Raw genomic sequence first — 24973 nt, 5'->3', positions numbered from 1 at the left:
TATTTAAAAAATCGGTGATTATGATTTGAAATATAAATAATTCTCTATTTTATGAATGTAATCAGTTATATAACAAAACTATTTTCAAACTTAATACTATTTACAGAAGTCTACATGGGGATAATGGTAATAGTGGGAGATATTGCAGGGGGAGACGGGGTCACTCACCTCCGATACCCTCCTTTTAATGCTTTAATAGAAAGATGTGCACATTCCTTCATAAATCAAGCATGTTTATGTTTTAACAAATATATTTTGTTGCATTTAATATTTTATTTCAGTTTATAACTTTTTAACCAAAATGAAGTCCCTGATAGGTTGTTATTGATGAATCAAAAATCAAAAGTAGCATTCTTGTCAATGTCAGTCCACTTGTATTTTTATTTAAGTAATAATAAACAATCACAGAAACTGATTGCTTGGAACTACAATAGTCTACCATGGTCATTGGGAGCAGAATGTAAGTTGTCATCTGACCAGTTAATCAGGATCTATTATTGTATCTTTGTGAGGCAAAGTAATCAGGTAAATATTCCTGACCTAACACATACAATAGGACTAATGTCGCAACAATACATATGCCCATAAAACAGGGTTTTCCTTAAATTTTTAGTTGTAGTAGAGCTGTTTTCTCATTAAAAATAAATCCTTAGGTACTCTTAGAATTGTTTCATTGTGATCTTACTCTCAAACAATGAACATACATAATAAATGACCCCATATAAAATGCTATATTTACAGTTGTATTTAATTGGAATATTTAATCATGAATCAGGATTCGGTAGAGTTGTTTTCAAACGAGAATAAAATCTGTGCAGAGGCATTGGGGAGGTGCTGCAGTGAAGGATGAGACACTTAGGGGCAATGGAGGGCAAAATCTATTACACATTCAGAAAACATCATCCAGTTCATCTGCTCATTTAAACTTGCCTGAAGGAAGTTGTGATACATGAATAATCATCCATTTACATTCTATATTACTTATATAGTTGATTATATTTGTAAAGGTAACCCATGAACAGGCTGTACGATCTCCTAATTAACACTGAAACCACTACAGCACAACAAATGCAATGTCAAGAATGTAATTAGATGGAAAAATATAGCACATCTGTAAAAATGCAATGTTTGATAAAGTGACAAACAGGAATAAATTATTAAACTTAATGGCCTGCTATGGCCATTTCATTCATGCTAATTATTGGACAAGCATTGTTCACAACTTTATTAGGTACTTTCACTTTTTGAGTATGTAGGTACTTTACAAAAATTATCTTTCTTCGCAAAAATTACTGTATGTACATTTCTTACTAGTAAATATTTTTAACAATATATTAAAAAAACTATAATAATAGCAGTGTTACCAATAAGTATATATATTTACATTATGTTACACACACACACACACACGCACACACATATATATATACATACACAGTCATTTTCATTATGCCATGCTTGCTACTTGAGTAAAATGCAAAATTTCTCTCATACAAAAGTCAGTCACATCTAAAAATGTTTTGCACTTACGTCAGAAGGTTATTAGTTAGAACAAATTTCATCAACTTGCATCCATCACATTTGTTGCAAAATTTTAAGTATGGCATGACTGGCAAATAAGTTAAAACTAGCGTACAGCAAATAAGAAATAACAATCATTAAAAACATTTAAAACAAAATTAACTAGTTGATTACAACTCTCTGCATTAATCTCTACAAGTAACATGACTAACAGTTGTTTGGCATCCGAAGAGAAGGAACGGCCCTGCAATCCCAAGGCAAACTCTGCGATGAGAGGGTATCCCAGGACATCCATCTGGTGTAACCGGAAAAGAGCGGCTTTGGCTGCCTCTTCATTTTCAAATCTTTATGTTGAAACAAAAAACATCAAAGTAAATTATTCCTTAATATCATTAACCTAATGAATATTATCAGAGTGAGGAGTAAAGGGAAAAGGGGTTGGGGGTTGGGGGGAGACATGCTGCAAGTGACAACAGTTGGAGGATGCAATAAAGTGGATGATAGGTTGTGGAGCGTGTGTTAGTGAGGGAAGTGGAGCAGTTCAGGAGGTATAATATGGACTTAAAAACCACAAAGTGAAACAGGTAACACAGAAGCAAATATATAATCTGCTGCCCAAGTTAAGTGTATATGAAGGTGAAGGCTCTGCTACAATGGGACAGTGTTAACTGCCGCTGGCGTTGTGCTTGTCGCAAACATATTTGTGTGCTTGGATGATGTGCATTTGTAATATTAAATCAAATCACAGAGTGATTATGGTAAATAATGTAATGGAAGACAAGCACCCCTATATCTCAGCGTTGTTTATGTTCTTGCACTTTTTCATTTGTAATGAACACTTGTCACCTTTCAACTTAATAAATCACGAGAGTAGTAGTTTACAACACAGTACCATAACAATATTGATGACTTCATCAACATGGTCACCAAGGTAGATAAAGTATATAAGTTAAGACATTCCCGCTCTCTGCACGTTCATTGACTGCAGGCATCTAAAGGAATGAGGAGGTTGGTTAGGGGGCTGGAATGTTGTCACTGTGAAGTAACTAAACATCCAAACAAAATATTTTTTTTAGATTATATTCCTTAAGGTACAAAGCTGCTAATAATATTCCACACAGTGCTTTTAAGGTTTGTAATTGTTTTAGTATAACATTTGTTATTGAAGGATATTTCTTACCTGATGACACTAGGATGGTAATTTAAGCATCTAAAATGTGCATCAAGGATCAAATATAAAAAAGACATTTACTAATCGTTGATGGATATAGCTGATTGCTCAAAATTGTCTGTATGTTTTCGGGTTCCACATGCACTCGCACAATGGTAATTGCATCAGAAATTCTATTTCGGAACTTGCTCTTGGTTTTTAGCATATTTTCCTAAGGAATATATAATTAGATCATCTACTTGTTTGTATGTAGGCAGTGGCAGATATATGCGGGGGATCCCCCCCCAGCACCAAGCACTTTTCACGATGAGGGGAGGGCGCGCGAGAGGAAGAATAGATCGTTTAAATAAGAGAACACAAATTGTTACTTTTGTCTTGTTTGTATGTTTTTATTTGGTTGGTTGTAGTTTTCTTGGAAATAATTTGATTAAAATTTTCTTAAGCCTTGCATGTGACTTGATGATTTGTTATTAAACCCATAGGTCAAGATGTCTTTTAGCAAACACACAACCCCACCCCCTCCCCAATTTTTCTTGTATCCGCCACTGTACTGTGCCCGGCAGATAACTTAGCGTCTGAGCTCCCTAGTCCTGTCTGTGGGAAAGGGGAGGGCGAAAAGAAAGCGATACCCTATTGTCAAGGTCAGCGGCCAGGTTTGTACTAGCATAACAGAAAACATTCGGCACGTGACTTCCTACAATACGTAAGTCTGTATCCACGACCGTGGAGACCCCAGGGCGGTAAGGCCTTTTGGCTAAGAGCGTTGGGTTACCAAATCAAGAGTGAGAAATCCTATGAATTTTACTTGTACTACATAAGTGTAACATTGTGTAAATTGCAGTGGTTATGCTCAAATATTTGTACTCATTTGTCAGGAAAAGTAACAAACTATTATCTAAACATGCAACGTTTTACTTTGTCCCATCAAATATATTTACGGTGTCTGCTAATTATTATGCTAACCAAAATTAATTTAAATATTGTTAACTCAGTAACTAGCGAAAACCAAACACGATTTATTTTGGAAAACTAGGTCACTTAGTATGTAAAATAAATTTAAAACTATGCTTCTCAATTCATTGTGTTCTCAAAGTTATTTTTAAAAAAAAGTCTTACAAGAAAAAACAAACGACCAAAACATTACGCAATTGTAGCTCTCCGCGCGAAAGCTATCTCACAGTTGATGACGCAGTCTAGCCCTTATCGTTCTCCGTACATAAAACGTGCCATTTAGCGCTGGATTTAAATTTAACTAAACATGGAGCTTGTTATGTTATATTTGCTGCTTTAACTTCATGTCAGTCGTTTAGGAAAAACCTGACTACCAACGTTAATGGCATTTAAAAAATGCTTGTGTATGTGTGGCTTTATATTTTAATGCACCTTTAATCGATTATTTATTATAAATGTAAATACAATTTGCATTGTACTTCCACTTTAGAATGCATATTATAACATTCAAAACCTCATATATATTATATGATTTGTTTAATGTAAGTGTGAAGTTCTCTTTCCATAATTGATTGTATTAGGTGACGAAAAACCAAATTAAGTTAAAATTAATTACTATTATTACTATTCGATTGTCAGCATTCATAGTGTACAAACAATGCAGAAAATATAACTTACAATGTTAAACTTTCCTTTTAAGCCACTTTTGTGCTTTTTTGGAGTATTAGCAACTTATACTATAGAATAAACAGTTTTTATTATTTCCCGCTTTCCGCTATGTATCACTTTACTGCGCCTCTGCGAGCTGCCACCTTCGCCTTCCATTTTCGGGTATACACTGAAGGGCGATATTTTCCTAACAGCCACTACACGGCTCTCGGCTACGTGTCGCCTGCTTACCCCCTCTTATTTCTCCGGTCCCCCTGTCCCCGCACCCCGCGCTGAGAGACGCCAAGATAACTGCCGGGCACAGTATGTATGTAGGTCTGTGTATATGTATGTGTATGTACATGTACCTACATGTACACAGGTGCTTCAAAAATATTTAACAGATAAAACAAGTTTGATTTTAATTTTACTTCAAAACCACTTAATATTACTTTTAAATGATTTTTAAGTCCTATTTAAAATGGAGTTTTTTTTTTTACTCTTCTGAGTAACAGATTGTAATAATATTTTATATTTAGACACTTTTGAATACATTCTCAATAAATACAAATTTTTGCTGATTGGCTAGTTTCACTTTAATTTGGACATTAATTATGTTATCAGCAGTATAGTAATATGTACTTAGAATATCAATGTATCATAAAAAAATATAATTTAAAATTTAGTAAGCATTATTCAAAATATCTGTCCATGATTTGAACACTTTATTCTGTTTGATAAATAATTAAATAAAACTGAACAACCTGGCTTATTTTAATGAAATTAAATGTCTAGTCATTTCAAAAATATTTTTAATTGATGAGAACATCCCCAAATGTTAGTTGACAATCATTAGATATTTGAATATATTACATAATCCGTATTCGACATACATGGTGCAATTAATTGAAGTGAAAAATTATATGCAAGGGTGATAGGTTGGGTTAGAATTCTGGGTAAGAAATGGATTGCCTAGTTTTAATTGAAATCTTACTGATACACATATTATCGAGTTACGTGAAGATTACTATCTTAAATTTTAATTACAATATTGTTACGATTTATGAAGTTTCATTACACAGTTTTATTTATTACTGATATTTACATAAATAATCTTACTTAAAAATGTGTATCCCCAAGTCACTCAGAGTTTTTACATTACAAAGTCCGCACTCCTTGCAGAACTCACATGGCACACCCCGTAGAACTGTCACCAAAAACCTGATGCTGAACTTACAGCGGAACTCTGTCGTGGGATTCTGTCACTAAACTCTCGCCGAACTCTTGCAGCACCTGCGGCACTCTTGCCACCAAAACTTTCGCGGGACTCTCATCACACCAAGAACTATGTTGCCAAACTCTAGCTGCATCCGTGGTACTCTCGCCCCCCACCTTAAATTCATGCAACCAAAAACTGCCGCGGAGGTCGGCATCCCAGCTTAATAATCTCTGGCACCCTTCTAGAACTCGCGAGTGCAGCTGGGGCCAGTCGCGTCATCCCGCGCCGACCTGACGCCTGAAGCGTTGAGAATAGTGTCGCTCTTCACGTGACTTGGTGTGGCGGCCCACAGAATTCCCAAGGCCGCTCAGCGATAGATAACGGCGCCGAGGCAGGACGATGCTTGGGAAGCGGTGGGGAGAGGGTGGTAGCGACGACCCTTGTAATCCGGTCAGGCATGCGTGGTGTACCTTACGTCAATGGATGGCGCGTGACGTCAGTGGCCATGCGGGGCCCCCAGCCAGTTCCGAACCTGGCATCGCGGTCTAGCCTCTTATGTTCATAACAATGCCCCTCCTTAAACCTGTTCATCCTGAACAGGTAATACTGTGCTGTTGTGGACCATGCTCCAAAGCCATCCTAAGCATCGGACAGGTATACTGGATATAGTCCACTTCCTAACACATGTAACATCGCGGCTGTCCTCCGACTCTTCGTGACCATAGGCCAGCTTCGCGATTACTATGGGTCTTGCTCTTTCGCAACTGCTGCTGTGACGCTTCCCATTCCATTAGGCAACCCCGCTGAGCATGTTCCAGTTCCGGGCGTCTCCAGCGAACATGCACTTGTCGGTAAGCAGAAGCAGATCACCGTAGGTGACTGCCTGTTTCTTTAACCGGCAGGATGTCATCGTCCTTCAGTTTCCTCACACGATTCGGGCAGTCATGCTGGACATAAACCTCTTTCTCGACATGCGAAACATCGTGGGCAACCTATTCTTCGTTGGACCAGTTGATTCTTCTCTTATTCGATCGCTGCCTCACAGCATTGTTCTTCTCTCTTTAATTTCCTACTATGATTCAACACTCACGCCGGATGTGTCCCAGTTCTCTGAAACTGCGATCAATTCAACAGTTTCTTTAGTGTCCCGAGTATAAACCCTTCGTTAGTATTCGAGCGGTCTGTCTCGCTCTGATACTCATGTTTCTTGAGGCAATGCAGGCACCTTCAATTTCCAGGGCGTGAAAAAGAGCATCGCTGATTTTTTTGTGGCGGGCCAAACGAAGAGTTTGTTGAACCTCCGCATCTCTGAGTCCGTCTATAAAAGCACTAGTGGTTAACTGCTAGCGGAACTCAGTTGGTACTTCTGGGCAGGTGAGGTGCACGAGTCGCTTGATGTTGGCTTCAAATTCTTGGAGGGTTTCAGAAGATCTCTGTTGAAGCTTTTTCAGGGCTGTTATATACACCTCGCCTATGTGTCGGTCGCGATACCTTAGCTCAAGAACTTCTACTATTATTCCATAGTCTTTCTTGTCTAGAACCAGTATGGTATGTAGCAGCTCGAGTGGAGATCCTCTCAGGGCTAGGACAAGTGCTGAAGCCTTCTCTTCCTCGCCCCTGCCATTCACTTCAGCAGCTGCCTCGAACTGTCACCTGTAGGCAGTCCACGACGATTGGCCATCGAAGGTGGGTGGCTTGAATTTTGGGTGACCAGTTGTGCCTTCCACCTTCACGTCTCCAGAAAGGCTACTCCGTTTCATAGCAGATGTAGCTTCCTTGATCAACCGATGGCACTCTTCAGTTACAGCTGCTACTAGCTGTTCGGTGACCTGTTCGAGTTGAGCTACCTGTTGCTCCAAGCACTGTACTTTAACTTTGAATTGGATGCTTGTTTCATCAATCTTCTTCAGCAGCCACAAGTTCATTACGCAAATCTTCCTGACCCCTCTTCATCTCCTCTTGGTTCTTCTCCATGTCTCTGATCTCAGTTTTCATGGCATTCTTAATCTCTTCTTCACAGTTATCAGTTTTATTCTTCATCTCTTCTTGGCAATTCTCCATTTTATGATTCATGTCTTCCTGGCCCTTCTTCATTTCATCCAGCACACTCTCCATTTTCTCCTGGTTACTCTTCATTTCAGTCAAGAATGCCAATACATTCTTAAGTTCGTCAGCAGCCATCTTTCTTGTCAACATGCACTATTAATCTGTCACTATCACTACTGTCCTATACTATGCTATAATTTCACCTACAAGCTAATCTAAATTCCTACTCGAAACTAACACTAACTTTAGTACACTACAGTCAAAACTAACTACAGTTCATAACACTAATTTTAATATTAAAAATATAAATTCTATTTTTTTAAATCATCTCTATTAACTATTTGTAAATTATTTAATTAGGACTATCCCACTTCTGACACCAAAATGTTACGATTTAATAATGTTGTGTGGGAAGAACTGGGTTTGTAAGGGATAGCCCAATCAGTGGCGCCTCGTCAGGGCAAGCAAGGCAAGCAGTGCTTGCCCAGGCAGTTCCCAGACATTGTATTTTTTAAATAAATATTTTATTCATAATAGTATTTTACTTTGGCTTGTGCAGTTAGGTGTATGTATTTTTTACACTATCTTCTTGAGACCCAATACTGTGCGCTATAAGAAAAGAACTCGTTGACACACAAAACATGCTGTTTTAGAAGCGTTGCTAGGTTTAGAAGCGCAGGTAGGACCGCTTTCAGCAGGAAGGCTGCCGCAGTAGTTTCCTTTAGGAAGGGGGGTGGCATGGTACAAAGGTTCGAGGAGGGGATTGGCTGTAAAAACACGTGGTAGAAGCTACGAAGGTAACGCTTTCTTGCCGAACTGAAGCGAACTTGGGCGAAGCAGACGGTGGAATTCTTCCACCGACTGCTTCGGCTATGTCCGCTACAGTTCGGTACGGCAGGTGGCGAGGTGGCGTTTCAGGAATGATTGACGTGCCAGTTTCTTGGTACACGTACCAGTTAAAAGAGTTTCTGATCACGTATGAAGATAATTTCTTTTGTGTTGATACGAAGAATACCAAGATTTAATTTTTACTATTCTAGTACATTTTTATGAGGTTCTTCTCTTTATTTTAAGTACTTGCTTTGCCATGTGTTGTCTGTTTATATATTTTGTACCAGATATCGATGATACTACACTCCCACTTAGTATATAAATAATGTAGAGTAGGTATTTTACTATCAGAATAATGTAAGTCAAACATTATTATTTTTCAAAAATAATTTATAATTTAAAAAAAAAAAGTCAATTTTTTCTACCTGTGGAATAGTCAATGTTCAGTTAAGAAAACTACTTAAATCGCACCCTATTGTACCTTGAAATTCATATTTTCTTGGGGGAGGGCCCCCCGAACCCCCCCCCCCCCCCGGGCCATGTATTGGGGTGAACGGAGTTGTTGCTTCCCCTCATGTAAACCTCACGCCTCGCCACTGAGCCCAATTAAGTTTTATTACACAGTTACAGCGCCATCTAGAGCCGTGTTTACAAAAAAAATGGATAGCATAAAAGGGTCATTCCATGTCAGTTCATCCAGGGCATGTAACCCATGTTTTTTTTTGATTTTAATAAAAATTGGTTCAATTGTTAGGTGACAAAAGGCCACTTAAAATCCAAAATTTTAGATTTTTATCTCAAATATTTCCTGAGAAATCGAAGGTTCCCTTGTGACCATTTTTGGCCTAAAACAGGTTGTAATGACAGCATAAATTGGTCAGTATCTGTGTTTCCTTGCTTTGTATTTCACTGTAATACCAATATGTATTTCAGAATAAGAATACTTTTCCTTATGTAAAATTCCACCAAATTGCTATATCTAGAATGGTTTGTAAGTTATAACAGAATTATTAACATGACTGATGTTTCATGTATCATCTGCATCCTTTATTACAAAATAGACTGTATCTAAAAAGGCAGACCACACAAAAAAATGAGCTTGGTACTATGTGAAAGAAGAGGAAATTTTCTATAAGATACATTAAAAAAAATAGTGGCTTTCTGCTGGAGTGTTGAAAAACAAAATGAAAATGACTTGGTGATGTAAATGGGGCCCTAACAAAAGGCAGCCAGAAGATGGAAGCAAAGAGGAACGAATATAAGGGTTGTGTATGTCCCATATTTTCCGCATATTACACAAGGATTTTGTGCAAATTTCAAAGCCTCTAATTACCTTCCCTGTGTATCTTCCTGTGTTATCTGCAGAGCCATGTCATGTGACTGTACATATGTCATTTCTGCATGGAGTCTGCCTGCTAGCTATAAGAGAGGGGTTCTTTGATACTTGCTCTGTTCCCCTTGGCATTGTTTTTTTTTTTCCTGCTACCTCAGAGGCAGTTGAGAGATAGGCCTAATATCTGGGCTGTCACAGCAAATGCAGTATAGTGGCCCATGACCAGAGGGACACAGAGGGGAGGAAAGCAAAGCAATAAAGATAACAGGGGGGGGGGGGGTCGTCAGAGATAAGGCGTGTGTCTGCCACCATGCAGACTACACTGTGTAGGCCAGTCTTAATGTGCTGCCTGTGTATAATGTTAGTGGAAAGTCTTAGTTCATTATAAGTTGGATGAGTACTACATGGCTACCAGTACTAATAAAATCTAGAATTCTGTTCTGTTGGGAATGATATGCATGATGAAGAATGCCATAAAGAGTGTTATATTAAAACAAAGGGAATCAAAAGATTGGAATCACTTTCCAAAGATATTCAAAGTCTTCTTGTGCTGAAAACAGGTATTTTTAAACATAATCTTCACACCATATGTTTTCATCACAAATTGTTTTATATTAAGAAGTATGAAATGTTTCAGACATTATGTTGTGATCCTATGAAAGTGCATAGTGTTCCAGTTAAGTGTTCTTTGCGCACAATCACTTTACAGTGCTACAGAAAAGCAGCAGACATGGGACTTAATTTAATTCCTGGTAAACAATTATGTTCTTCATGTAGGAATAGGTTGTATAATATTCAAGAAGTAGGTGCACAGGTATCTTCAGAATCATCTGAAAGTGACGTTGCAGAGGGTTTAGAGATTCAAGCATCAAAAGAAGAAATCTGTAGCTTACTTGACAAAAGTTTGGAATATTTGCAACAGTCACCAATAAAACTGCATGCTGTACCACAACATGCAAAAGAAAAATATGGGAAACGTAGAGTACAAGCGGTATCATCAGCTGTAGCAGACAAAATATCTAAAGTATTAGATGTACAGCTTCCAGCCACATCAACTAGCGAAAGTACAGAATTACAGAGGCATGAAGTGGAACGAAACGCTGCCGATTTGGACCGTTTGGTAACTTTAATAAAGCAAAAGCTGCGGATTTCCGTGCCTCTAGATAGTTTGATTGGTCACGCGCTTTTGACAGTGTGTGGGCAACATCATAGCGGGGTATAGCCTTACAGTTCTTTTATCGACGTACCAACAAGCCCTGGACAGGCAGCACGTAAGTTTTGTTATTTTTTTTGAAGGCACATTTTCTAGTTGTTTTTAATGTACTTATAATATAACGTTTGTATTATATGCATTGGTTTATAAGGCACTTTTTCTTTGATTCTAGTTGACTGTCTCTATTGCCACTTTTATCTGTGCTAGTTTCAAAACGTATTTTCTATTGATGATTGTTAATTATCATGCTTAATTAATTTGTAATTATTTGTTGAATTTGCAAACGCCTTGTTGCTTCCTATAAACTTATTATATAGCTACTTTATATTATTGTTATTTGTTTGAATAGTTTATTAGTAAATATACATTTGGATAAATATTTACTTGGGCGGTATTTCCGGAAAAAAATGTTAAAAATCCGAAAATACCTTTATATAATGCTCTTCAACTTCCTCTTTTCATTAAAAGCGGCGGAGATTAGAAATTCCAAATACTTTAGGAGATATCGAATTTTTTAATTTCATCATATGTAGAGTCGCGGTATATGCCAAAAAAAAATGCTAAACATCTGAAAATACCTTTATTATATGCTCTTCAACTTCCTCTTTTCATTAAAAGCGGCGGAGATTAGAAATTCCAAATACTTTAGGAGATATCGAATTTTTAAATTTCAGCACAAAACCAGCGCATTCCTGTGGCGTGCGTGGACCATTGTTTCTTGTTTACTAGGGATGGGTAGTTCGCGAACTACCAGTTCATTTTGAACTGTTCTGACGAGCGAACTAGGTGACTAGTTCGCTGTTACCAAAAACAATCGTTCTTTCGTTCTTTGCGTGTTTCTCCTCTTCTACTCTGTATGGTCCTTACTGCGCATGCGCGAAAGATCCCTAGGTGACTAGTTCGCTATTACCAAAAACAATCGTTCTTTCGTTCTTTGCGTGTTTCTCGTCTCCTACTCTGCTTGGTCCTTACTGCGCATGCGCGAAAGTTCCCCCCCCCCCCCCTACCCGACCAAAAAAACATTGTCAAACAATATGCCACGTCTTTCTTTCTTGCTTTCTTCCCTCTCTTACGTTTGTTCTTTATTTGGTCTCTTTCCCCCCCCCCCTTTTTTACTATATTTCCCCATCGCTTCGTCGTTCGTCAGTTCCAAGTACTGGGGCCCTATTCTTGACGCTGCTGGAAGAATTCCGCTAGCGGAATTACTTGATTCCACCAGAGATTTGCTAAACCCTATTCTTGAACACTCGCTAGCGGAATTATGTATCGGAATTACGTCACAAACTACCGGAATTATTCCGCCACCTCGTGAGCTGGCGGAATCACAATTCCGGTAGAGATTTAAACGTTGTTTGTTATTTGAAACCATGATTTGTCCAAAATGGAGTCTCTGGTATGGTTCTGAAATTTTTTTAAATCGTTTGTATGTTTGGTTAGTTTAGGTTAGCTACATTTAAATCTTGTTTAATAATGCGTGTGTTTATATACTTATTTAATAATACTTCATTTAAAACCAGAAATAACTTATTCGTCTCATTATGTTATGTGATTATTCAGATAAAAATACGCCATGTGATGCTTTCAACCTTCAAAATTCGTGTGTGCGTGGCGAGAAAACTTTTGTAACAATTTAACTAATATTTAATGTTTTAAGTATTACATTTTTGTTTGTGTGATTTTCAATGGCAGGTATTTAAATATTACGTTACGAAAGTTATATTTACCATCTTCCATTAAGTACTTAATATTGTACCTACTTAGCATAAAAAACATTGAAATTTTTCCTGTGTATAAATTTGTGGCTTATTTGACGTGTATTGTGATAAATACAATACCGGTAACGTAGTTTCCATATTACGTAATTCGTTTTTGACACCAAATATTGCAATTGTCATGTTTTGATGGAACAAAACTATAGTGGTAGTTAGATTATGCACATGTATTCGTTAAAAGTACATCCATCCCGGAATAATTGAAAAGTACTCGAAATGAGTCCATTTATATATGAATTTCCCAGAGTGATAAGTGATTGTGAAAATAAAGGTTATCCTATTTACCCTTCCCTATCTTGCAAACAGAGCCAACATTCCTACCACGCAAATAATATGATTGAAAACAACACACACCGATGAAAACCCACACAAGTATTATTAAATAAATGATGGAAGGAGATATAGTTGAAAGATTGTTGATAAATTCATAAGATTGTTTTCAAGAAGCCCCTACACCAAACAATTACAAACTTTGGTAAAAGTTCCGTTTTGCTTATCCAGGTGTATCTAGATATACCTTTGATTCTAATGGCATAATCCTGTACACCTGATCCTGTGTTCTATGATGCTTATCTTTCTTATCAGTTGGAATAACTTCAGATTTCGCGCTGTCGCGCGAAATGCGTCGGCGCTACGCGCCTGCCCACTGCTAAAAAAATAAGCATTATGTACCACAGGATCAGGTGTACAGGATCATGCCAACAGGATCACAGGTTAACTTGGATACGCAATACGGAACTTTTACCCATTTCCCCCCGCACCATGAGATAATTGCCAGATGATGTTCATAAAATGTTATAATTTTGTATTGACTTGCAGTTATAAAAATCTTAATGTACACATTGACAATTGTTTGCTGAATCAAGAAACACCGCATAAAATTTATTGTCACCTCAAATTTTACACTAACATAAAAAGTTGCGGCAAAATAAGCAGAAACAAACTAAGAAACGATTTCTTTTAAGTGATAAGAATTTTAAATTCTATCAAGTAAGCAGAAACAATAAACTAAAAAACGAGTACTTTTAAGGGATAAGAATTGTAAATTTTAATAAAATTCTTGCCACAAACTATCAGCACGTTTCTTGGTAAATTCAGGATTAAATTTTCCTCTGGACAAAGAATCATTTTTTTCCATGAATGATAAAATTTCCCGTTGTTCGGCCGTAACTTTACAGCTCATTTCAATTTGATATGTAGATCTTCAACCTACACCCTTACACCAACACGAGGATATTTGCAAAGAGTAAACAAAACAAAACATTCAGTATTCATCCACTTCCACGGGAAATTTACCTTTCCTCATTGTGATTGGCCTTCTACCAGTGACGTCAACAGTTAAAGCAACGTTGCCACACTTCCGTAAAGACTTTTCGTTGACCCGACAATGTTGATTCCGGTAGCTACTACAACAATTTCAAGAATTGGTTTTTTACTCTCTACCGGAATGAAACTCGCGGATTAATCCGGTAGCGGAATTATTCCGGTAGCGTCAAGAATCGGCCCCCTGATCTGAACTACGAAGACCGAAGAGAAAGGGAGTACATATACACACTGAACTAGATAGTTCAAAGACATAGATAGTTCACACAGTAAGTTTATTTAATTGCGTAGTTAGGCTGTCGGTCATTTTTTTCGTTTCGTTCTTTCTTGCGCAATGATGTATCGTTTGACGATCGTGAACTCTTAATTTTTATCTAATATTCTTTAGACATTAACATTACATTTTGGCATTAAAAAACGTGTCACGTAAATAAGTGTAATTACGTGAAAATTTCAGATAGCCTATACAATCTGAAATTAAACTTTAATTACACATAGACCACACATTAAAAAACTACACTAAAATTTAAAGAAACATAATAAAACTTACCCAATACGAAAAAAATCAGCTTAGGTTGTCACAGATGAGAAAACACTATACCATTATTTTGTTTTGTACACATGTGAAAATAAGCACATTACTTGCAGAAAATAAATTAATACACATTCAAAAATGTAAGAATTGTGTGAAAGAAAAACAATATGATAGTCGTTCATTTGTAATGGGAGATATTGTTTACAAGCATCGGATTACTGTGTGCCTCTTTTATTTATAGAAAAAGAAATGCCCATAAAACAAAAAGTCTGTAACGATTGTGTTGGTGTCATGTAGGTATGGAATATTTTGGAAACCGCGATACAGTCCGCGACCGATGTAGTTCAATAGAACGGTTCCTAAAGAAATAGTCTTTGAAGTGACTAGTTCCGAACGAACTAGTTCTTTCCAAAGAACTATATTTCCCATCCCTATTGTTTACGTACGAGTATTTTTTTTTATTGGATAATGATGTCACGTGATTGTTCGTGATAGGCCAGAATTCAAATTAACTAATACGTGATTATTTAGTTCAATTATTGTTTAAAACGGTGTTTAATTACCGCCTCCAACTTAGGTGAGTTTTTAACGTTTCTAATTTTAAAGTCTTATTTGTTATTTTGATATTGTTGCGCAAGTAATAAGTAACAAAAAAATTTACCTCAGTTGTTACTGTACATCCTTTGTTACGGGTTTGTTATGTAAGGTCAGTTACATTATAAATAATTTAAAACTAAGGAATAATTAAAATTAATTCACATTATTTTTAATATCACCTTAGTTTGAAAGTATTTATAATGTAACTGACCTGACATAATCGACCATTTTAGTTTACTGTTCACCCTTTGTCCGGGTTTGTTTGGTCAGGTCAGTTACATTATAAATATTTTAAAACTAAACAGCCATTAAAATTAATTCACAAAATAATTTTTAATGTCGGCTTAGTTTGAAAGTATTAATAATGTAACTGACCTGACCTAATCAACCATTTTATTAATTACGCATTCACGATTCACGTATTCACGTCTCACGAACACACGGCAAAATAACAAAAATGGCGCCGCTGGAATGGTTCCACAGGTCTTGTATTGCAAAATTAAAAAATTCGATATCTCCTAAAGTATTTGGAATTTCTTATCTCCGCCGCTTTTAATGAAAAGAGGAAGTTGAAGAGCATATCATAAATGTATTTTCGGATTTTTAACATTTTTTTTTTTGCAAATACCGCTCAACTCTAATGATGAAATTTAAAAATTCGATATCTCCTAACGTATTAGGAATTTCTTACCTCCGCCACTTTTAATGAAAAGAGGAAGTTGAAGAGCATAAAATAAAGGTATTTTCAGATTTTTAACATTTTTTTTCGGAAATACCGCCCAAGTAAATATTTACCCAAGAAACAATGGTGCACGCATGCCACAGGAATGCGCTGATTTTGTGCTGAAATTTAAAAATTCGATATCTCCTAAAGTATTTGGAATTTATAATCTCCGCCGCTTTTAATGAAAAGAGGAATTTGAAGAGCATATAATAAAGGTATTTTCGGATTTTTAACATTTTTTTTCGCAAATACCGCTCAACTACATATGAAGAAATTTAAAAATTCGATATCTCCTAAAGTATTTGGAATTTCTAATCTCCGGCGCTTTTAATGAAAAGAGGAATTTGAAGAGCATATAATAAAGGTATTTTCGGATTTTTAACATTTTTTTTCGCAAATACCGCTCAACTACATATGAAGAAATTTAAAAATTCGATATCTCCTAAAGTATTTGGAATTTCTAATCTCCGCCGATTTTAATGAAAAGAGGAAGTTGAAGAGCATAAAATAAAGGTATTTTCGGATTTTCAACATTTGTTTTCGGAAATACCGCCCAAGTAAATATTTACCCAAACCCCCCCCCCCCCCCCCCCTTAGCACCAAATATTTAGCCTGATTAATTTCTTATTCATCACTCAAAAAAATTTCATATTAAAATTAATAAAATTTTTACCATTACAATATTTAAATTTAAGAACCTAAAACTGTTAAAATAGCACTATTTTATACCTTAAAATCCAAATTTTTCCGGGGGAGGACCCCCCGACCCCCCGCTTTAATACGGGGGGGCCATGCTTCTTAACACCCCCCATACACAAATCCTGGCTACGCCACTGTCTATTACAGTCAATTTTTGTAACATTAATTACTAGCCAGATTCTCTCTGTATGGCTCTACCACAAGAGCCCCTTTATTTTTATTGTGTATTGTCTCGGCGCTGAAAGTGAGATTGACTGAGGTGGTCTCCTGCCTCACGACACTTCAAACCTAAAGAATCCCGATTTCACAGTATTTTTAATGTCGCTATACTAACCGAACCTACCATCCACAATATTTCAAAGTATTTTTACGTCGCTAGCGTAACCTAAATATTCTATGAATACATGATTCAAAACACTACTTTAACTGAATAGTAAAAAAAATTATATGCTTTCTCAATTAATATTTCCCTACAACTGCAACACGCTGTCATATTAACTACTTTCATTTACCGTTACTTGTTTGTAGTCTGCAGACCCCAAGATAAATGCTGGCAATCGCACCCGACAGCGTCATAGCACGTACAGGCCCCACAGGCCGCAGTGACGTTACGTAGGCCAATAAAATTTCAAAATTGGAATCAGCACATAGTAGCACATCCGATATCATTCCCGTTTAAACAGGACCTTCAATATAAATCTAACATGTCACGCTGTTGTGTGTACCTGTGACATACGGAATCCTGAACTAATATTTAACTACACACCTGGCAAAAGCAACGTTGTTTTTCTTAACCTTGCCTTTAAAGCACTTCACCTGAACTGCCCCAAAATGTTTAAGCAGTTCTTCTTTCTCATCGTCTGTAAAATCTGGTGGTAAGTGCCGAATCAAAAGTGTGTCACTTGTGATCATTTTATAATCATTGAAAATATTTTAACGGATTAACACTTTTTTTTATGTGAAATTGTAGCACGTGCAGTAAAATAATTCGAAAGATGTAACCAACAAATAAAAAAAATGCGATTCAAACGATCGTTTACGATGCACCATTAATGCACTACTGTTTACATTTAACAGACAGCAGAAAACATTAAAATGAAATGTTTACTAGTTGGCCTGCGCTACTACAGCAGACATAAATTAATTTTTTTTAAATAAAGTTTTTTTTATAAAAATTAAATAAAACACTACTATTAAATAAAATTATTGCACAACAATTTCTTGAAATTACTTAACACTTTCACTATAAATTAAAATAGTATCCATTAGTCGAAACAGAGAATATATATTATTTTGTTTTTCAAAATAGCAGCCAACCGGAAGTTAATAATGACGTATTTCCTCGAGGCGTTCTCTATTTCGAACCGGCCTTTTGGTTTTGGAAGTTGTGTTAGCGGAGTAAATGTTTAAAAGATAATCAGTAGAGATTTTGCAATTTTAGTATTTAACCATGTTTTACTATCTGTTTGATTTTTGTCTTGTATAATTATTGTTTTAGAGTTACAGTATTTTTTTCATTAAAATTTCTCTACCTTTCATAAATCAATTATTGACGTTTAGGTAGCCGGCTAGTCTTGTTCTCGAAAGGTGTGGGAGACTATGTAAGTATGTTAATATAATATAAGGAAGTAATTAATTTTAGTTAAGTTTTTAATTATGTTTGTATACTTTATATTCATAACATTATATATTTAAAGGAACTGACTATTTGGGAGCAGGAAAATGTACAAGAAAAGCGGAATTACGGCAATCATATTACATTTTTTATGATAAATTTAGTTATGTTAATGATTCAGTTGAATGTTCTCAATCGCTTATGGACATTTCGATGAAATAATTAGTAGCCGTCATTAAACAGAAAAAGTAAATGGTTGGCCGTGGAAGTATAAAGCACAGTGAAGTACTAAAAATTTGTTAAAATTTAATTGCGTGATAGCTTGAGCGATCTTGCTACCTTCATGTGTAGTAATTACATTTTTCTACCAGAAAACATTGCAATTTTTATCGATGGTGTATGTGTGAGTCCTTATTGATAACCCTTTGGAAATATAATTTTTACATGTTTGAGAAAGAAATATTGTGTGATTCTGAAGATTATACGGTTTCTGAGAAATAAGGCAATTAATAACTAAAGTTAAAGGGTAGTTAGGTTAGATTTACATTAATAATACATACTTAATATATATTTGGTTATGTTGTGCTTTTCTCAACGATTAGAACGTATGTGTGAAGGCCCCAGACTTGTGTGCAGGTACGGTGACCGGGAGAGGCGAGGTGGTTTCCGAGATGACCGCAGGGGCGGTGGTGGAGGCTTCCGTGGTGTTGCCAGAGGCGACGGGGGTTTCCGGGGTATGGGCTTTAGGGGCGGTCGAGGTGGCGGGGGCATGGGGCGGTCTGCTGGTTCTCAACTGCGCAAGCCCCACTGGGACCTAGAGACGTTGCAGCCCTTTGCCAAGAACTTCTATGTTCCACATCAAAATGTCATGAACAGGTGAGTCCTCTGTAACGCTGCTATTGTATCTATTTGTAAGAACCTGTGTTAAAATTGTGCTAGTGGTTTGGTGGTTTTTAAATGGCATATTCAAGACTTGTGGTCTTGTACACTTGAAGGTAATTCTGTACAAGTGTGGTTTCTGGGTGATTAGGCAAACAATAACTAAATTTTTACATATGTTTAATCAGCTAAATTAATTATGGATTAGATATTAATGAATACATTTTGTTTAGAATGTATATTAATGTAGCTGAACTAATCTAACTAACCTTTCACTTTTGTTATTATTTGTCTTATTATCCAATAACAGCACCTTTAAAGAACTACCTATTTGAAAAGGAATCCTAAATTTATATTTTATTTCCTTTGTTAAGGAGAGGTGTGTATTTAAAAATTCTTATTAGTTGTTGCTGCCAGAACAAGTCTGAAAGTTGGTGAATGTCCGGCTCCAGCTTGGGAGAGCAGCCACATGTCAGTGGGTTGGAGTTCTGGCTCATTGGGCCCAGGTGTCTAGCTGGAAATGTTGAGTTGACATGCACATGTTAATTGGGAGGATTCAGAGTATACCACTACCTGCCCCACGTATTACGGCCAGAGAGTATGCTGTTGCTACAATGCCAAGAGAGCTTGTCATCAGTCTAAAAATAGGTACTCGGGGAAAGAAATGCACGTACTGCAAAAGAATACTCGTAATGTCGAGGTTGTTGCAGTTTTATTGAAGCATGAAAGAACTTGTCGTAGAAGTACTGCAACAATACAAACAATTGTGGAAAGTTTTTTGAAACATATAAACAGTTCAGTCCAAAGACTAAAATGAAGCAAATACTTGTGTGGAAAAACAATTGGCCTTGAAAGATAAACTGGAGTCGGTCGGGATTGCTCATTGTTTGAAAGCCGGCGTAGTTACACTAAAGTGAGGGGAATTAGGTTCCTGCTTCAAATATCCAGGGCACACGTGGATACCAAAGAAAAAAGTGTATAAGGGGCCTGCCTAGTCAGGGGTGAATCTGTATTAGTGTGGACTGGCGCACAGTCTTCTTGTCGAGTAATGTAAGTGATAACCATAACATTACATGCTGGAGAAATGAAGATAAAGGTGTGATGCAAGTTCTTTGAGTGCTTTTAAGAATCTGTACCATGAGTTTCATGACTAATAATTTGTCTGAAAACACAGGTTTTATATTTATTGACTCCTAAAAATACAGTTTAATTTCAAAAATTGGAAACAGAACTACCCGTCTGCCTTCAGAGCATCCTTAAATATTTTTCATGAACAGACATCACTCGGATACCATGAGCAGTAGCGTAGCCAGGATTTGTGTATGGGGGAGGGGTTAAGAAGCATTGTAAATCCCCATCCCCCTTATTAAGGCGGGGGGTCCGGGGGTCCTCCCCCGGAAAAATTTGGATTTTAAGGTGTAATATAGTGCTATTTGAGCAGTTTTCGGTACTTAAGTATAAATATTGTAATGGTAAATATATTATTAATTTTTTAATAAAAATATTGTTTGAGTGATGAAGTAAGAAATTAATTAAAAATATTTTAATCAATCCAAGTGCCTTGTCCACGTACACTCAAAATCATAAATCATGCTCAAAGATCGATAATACAAAAAAAAGGAATAAAATTGGTTGGGTTTCGGCAGAACTGGCCTATTCCTGGAAACAATTAGCTTTAGCTTGAAGAGTTACTCAGTCACTACCTGCTTATAATTACCGTGCTGTAGTGATGGGTCGTTTGTGAACGATTCGTTCAAAAAGAACGAATCTTTGAGAGAACGAAATCTTGCAATTCGTTCGCGATGTAAAGAACCGGCTCTTTGAGACCCGGTACCTTGAAAGATTCGGAAGAACGAAAACGCGGAGAGAACGAGATGAGAGAACCGGCCACGCGCCCGGTCTGATTCGTTCGTGAAATGATTCATGACGTCAGGAGTCTGAAGAATTAGTAATCACAGCGTGCGCATGTTCACAAGAGCAAACGATAACTGATCAAATAAAATAGGGTAACATGAAAAGTATCTATATCTGAAAATGTCAACTGTTAAGTAGTGGTTTAAAATTGCTTTTTCACATTCACATACACAAATTTGGAAATAAAAAACTAAAAAAAAACTGTATGAATTAAAAATAACAAGGAAAGTAACTACAAATGTTCACACTTATCATTTTTGGGTTAATTAATGTACTTCATTTGTTTCTCTTCATACTGAATCGCAGTAGTAGTATTAAATTTTTGTCTTTTTTTCTCAAATGTGTTGGTCTATATGTAAACACTTTACTGTCACTGGAGTGTAAATAGCCTATATATTAATATTTGTAACTTAAAAAGTAATAAAATATAAATAATCTTGTTTCATATACGCAACTGTGATTCACTGGCTACGGAAAGCAATGTTCAAATACAAAAACACGTACCGTACCTAATACTCTAAACGATGAACGAGTTACGACACCTAATAAAAGAACGAATTGAACGAGATGAACGAATCATTTCACGGAACTGATCCAAAAGAACTGATTCGGTCAAAAGAACCGTTCTGCCCATCACTACCGTGCTGGTTAAATACAATAGGTGTAAGATTTTTGAAAGCTTGGGACCCGTCACGGCATCACAACCTTATAGCTTCTGCTCGCGACAGGGTTAGGGGAAGGGAAGGAGAATCGGTAGGGCTCGCTTACTCTTCTCCTCCAGTGCAGTGGCCGGTGATAGCAGTAAGACACCCAGGCTCTTAGCTAACCTGCTTTCAGATAAGAAAAAAAATAGGGGGGGGGGGGGTTAGAACCCCTAAAACACCCCCCTGGCTACGCCCCTGACTATGAGCAGTTTGTCACACTCCAAACCTCCCAGGTAGCATAACATTGGTTCTAGAGTCTTTTCTCTCACACTCCAAATTCTCTGTCTCTCTCTAATTCTTATGCAACTGTCAAACTATTGCATCAGCTCATTGAGCAAAGAACCATGGCAAAAAAAAAATACGAAAAAAAAATTGAGACATTTACAAATTAAAAAACCGATCAATACTAAAAAAAATATGAAAGTACATAAAAACGTAACTCGCTTGTAAAATGAACAAACATTTAAAAACAACTTTAAGTGACTGTCTTTATAAGCAAGAAAATAATCAGTAACACAAAAACAGGATGAAACTATGTAAAGTGTGATCATAATCTGTTTAGCAAATGCACAAATACTTCATAAAAGGAATAAAAAGCTGTTATTTAAAAAATACCAGAAAACCTAACCAGAGTACTGAATCTGATACAATGTAATAAATCATTAATTAAACTGTGTAATAAGCCGAGGGGGCAGTAGACAGGGTTGTTCAAGTTTTCAAATTGTGTGGTTTCTTCTGAAGCTCTGCCCAGGTGAAGCCAATTATTCCTTTTATAAAAAATACTAAAATGACCTCCTTTTGTAATTAATTTTTTTGATTACTATTTAAACACCGATGACCAACCTGTTTATCAATTTTTCAGAAATGTATCGTTTAAAATTTTTTGTTTTGTTTATTTTTTCATTTCTGAAGGATAAGCAGCTGCTCTGACTTGGCACATTTCTAGGTATGCCATAGTCCCGCAGAGGCTGCGAAAGATGCTAGTCATTAGAATGTCATTTCTTCAGGATATACTGATTTATTACATAAAATTGTGTTCTATGTTGCTCTATATTGTTCTTGACTTGTCCTCGTTTTGTTATCTTTGCACATTTTTCATTTATAAATTTCTTATTTATTTAAAATGTCTAAAAATACATTGTCATTAAATGTTTTTGGCAGACACTGATAAATATTAAGGAAAATGTGTAGGTCATATGATGAGGTGATGGAGTATCGAGCCAGCCAGGAAGTCACTGTCAAAGGCGATGACATTCCAAGTCCTATCCAGTACTTTGAAGAAGGAAACTTTCCTGGTTATGTTCTTGATGGAATCAGGTGGGTGGAAAAAGAAGTTAAGCTTAGATTAGTAATGTAATAGTTCTAATGATGTAATTTTTACTTGCAATGTTCTGTTATTACAGCATTAATTGTAGTTAAAATGGTCCATGTGTTTTATGAAATTTTTTCAAAAAAGTTAAAAGCGTGCGTCATATATTCAAGTTATTCCCATTGTGGCATAATCCTGTATACATTGATCTCGTGGTACACAATGCTCACTGTTTTAATTTAATACACTGAAAGATCCTTGATATAACAAAACCTTGTGAAATAACTATGAATCAGGATTGTAGTTGAATTAAAATAATAAAATTTCACAAGGCCTGACATACCGATGATTTGTTTGTATAGTAATATATTTGTTAGGTCCAGGATCTTTTGACGTACTAAATCAACACAGCAAGCATCATTTACCTCATGATCAAGGGATAAACTTGGATGCATGATACAGAACAATTACCCCATACACAAGCCCAAATCAGCCAATATTAAAGGTAAATGCACACACAGCACAGAGAATTCAGTTGAAGGAATGAGTCAGAACAAGATCACAGCACAGACGAACACAGTGGGCTGACGGCGATGAGAAAGTTGCAACAAATTAGTAAATATGGTCAATTGGTTAATAGTGACAAACAGATGAACCCAATTATAAGTTATTGTGGACAACACAGCGAAGCACAGACAGGCCTTGCAATGAGTCTTGGATACTCTACTCATTTCTCTGTGCTGTTTTCAATATGTTGTCCAAATTATCTGTTCGTCTGTTTTGTTGCAACGGTCTTATTGTCAGCACATTGTGCTCATGTTTGTGCTGTGATATTTTTCTGACCAGTTCCATGGAATTTTCTGTGCTGTCTATGCATTTAACTTTTGACATTGGCTGATTTGGTTTATCTGTGTTTTAGTCCCTTTTATATTGAGAGAATGCATTAGAGAATGCATTAGTTATACAGCACAATCTTGTAGGCTACATATCTTTACTTATCACTTGCTAACCACATACAACACACACTGTGATGGCGACATACCGCCTTCAGTTGTTACCCACTACACAGGGTTGCCAACTCTAACATAGATAACATCTACAACACCTTCCCTCTTCTAGATTAACTCTTGACAAATCACTTCTTCAATTTTAACATAAAAATATGTACTGACTGCTTACACATAGAACACTACACAGAATAAACCCTTCAATACAGAGTACACATATGATACAATAACACATCATACTGATAGACAAATGCAAAGACCTATAACAAGACCTATAACACCTTCCCTGTCAAAGGCTAGTTACATTATTCACAGATCCAATCTCTTCACTGGCTTGACTACCCTTCCACTTCTTGTTACGGTACACTGTCCTGTGCCTGGCTCAAAACCTCGGAAGTCTGATTCCAGTGAGGACGAGCATGAAGGTGGACCCAGCTCCTCGCTACCGTGATGCAACTCTGTGTCGCCTGACTGGGTTCCACAATCAACTTCCATCAGCACCGGAGTGGCCACTTTTGGCTGCTCAGACACTTTAGACTTCCGAATGTGGATGACGTTTCGACGAACCGTTTTACCTCGTGACATGCGAATCCAATACGAGCGGGGGGATGAATGCTGCCCTACTATCACACCAGGCTCCCAGGTGGCAGAACTGCTTGTCCTGACAACTACCCTGTCCCCCCTGACGAGCTGCACCTCCTGTCGTCGGAAACCCTTCATCCGTTGCTCCTTGGAGACAAGAGCCCGAACCACATGACGAGGCTGGATGACCTTAGGTTTCAGGGAATTGCACGACACAGGTAATTTGGTTCTGAGCCGTCTATTGAAAAGCAACTGAGCTGGGGACCAGTCCAAACCAGGAAGGGGAGTTGTCCTGTATTCTCGAAGCATCTCTCTATAGTCAGTTCCTTGGCTTTTCTGCAATAACATTTTACTGACTTTAACCCCCATCTCTGCCAGCC

General features: G+C 36.9%; 2 protein-coding genes across 9 annotated transcripts in view; one reads left to right on the top strand and one right to left on the bottom strand.

Annotated features, from left to right (window-relative positions):
• LOC134540340 (RNA-binding region-containing protein 3-like) overlaps positions 1–17673 on the bottom strand; it is a 36404-nt gene extending 18731 nt beyond the window's left edge. The window contains exons 1-2 of one of the 5 annotated variants that reach the window (XM_063383012.1): positions 17350–17673; positions 1734–1865 (exon numbers count right to left, since the gene is read on the bottom strand). In XM_063383012.1, the coding sequence (XP_063239082.1) occupies positions 1734–1865; positions 17350–17495 (278 nt within the window). In that variant the 5' untranslated portion in view covers positions 17496–17673. The other 4 variants (XM_063383044.1, XM_063383035.1, XM_063383020.1 and 1 more) reach the window with 4 other exon arrangements.
• LOC134540296 (probable ATP-dependent RNA helicase DDX5) overlaps positions 14036–24973 on the top strand; it is a 113550-nt gene continuing 102612 nt past the window's right edge. Inside the window, exons 1-3 of one of the 4 annotated variants that reach the window (XM_063382965.1) lie at positions 14036–14297; positions 18835–19074; positions 22887–23012. In XM_063382965.1, coding sequence (XP_063239035.1) covers positions 18935–19074; positions 22887–23012 — 266 coding nt within the window. In that variant the 5' untranslated portion in view covers positions 14036–14297; positions 18835–18934. Of the gene's footprint in view, positions 14298–17753; positions 18185–18834; positions 19075–19957; positions 20128–22886; positions 23013–24973 lie in introns of those variants that run through there. The other 3 variants (XM_063382958.1, XM_063382973.1, XM_063382979.1) reach the window with 3 other exon arrangements.

The sequence above is a fragment of the Bacillus rossius genome, chromosome 1, assembly GCF_032445375.1.
Source record: "Bacillus rossius redtenbacheri isolate Brsri chromosome 1, Brsri_v3, whole genome shotgun sequence".
NCBI classification, from domain to species: domain Eukaryota; kingdom Metazoa; phylum Arthropoda; class Insecta; order Phasmatodea; family Bacillidae; genus Bacillus; species Bacillus rossius.
The sequence above is the reverse complement of the archived record's forward strand: the minus strand, read 5'-3'. Positions and strand labels throughout refer to the sequence as shown.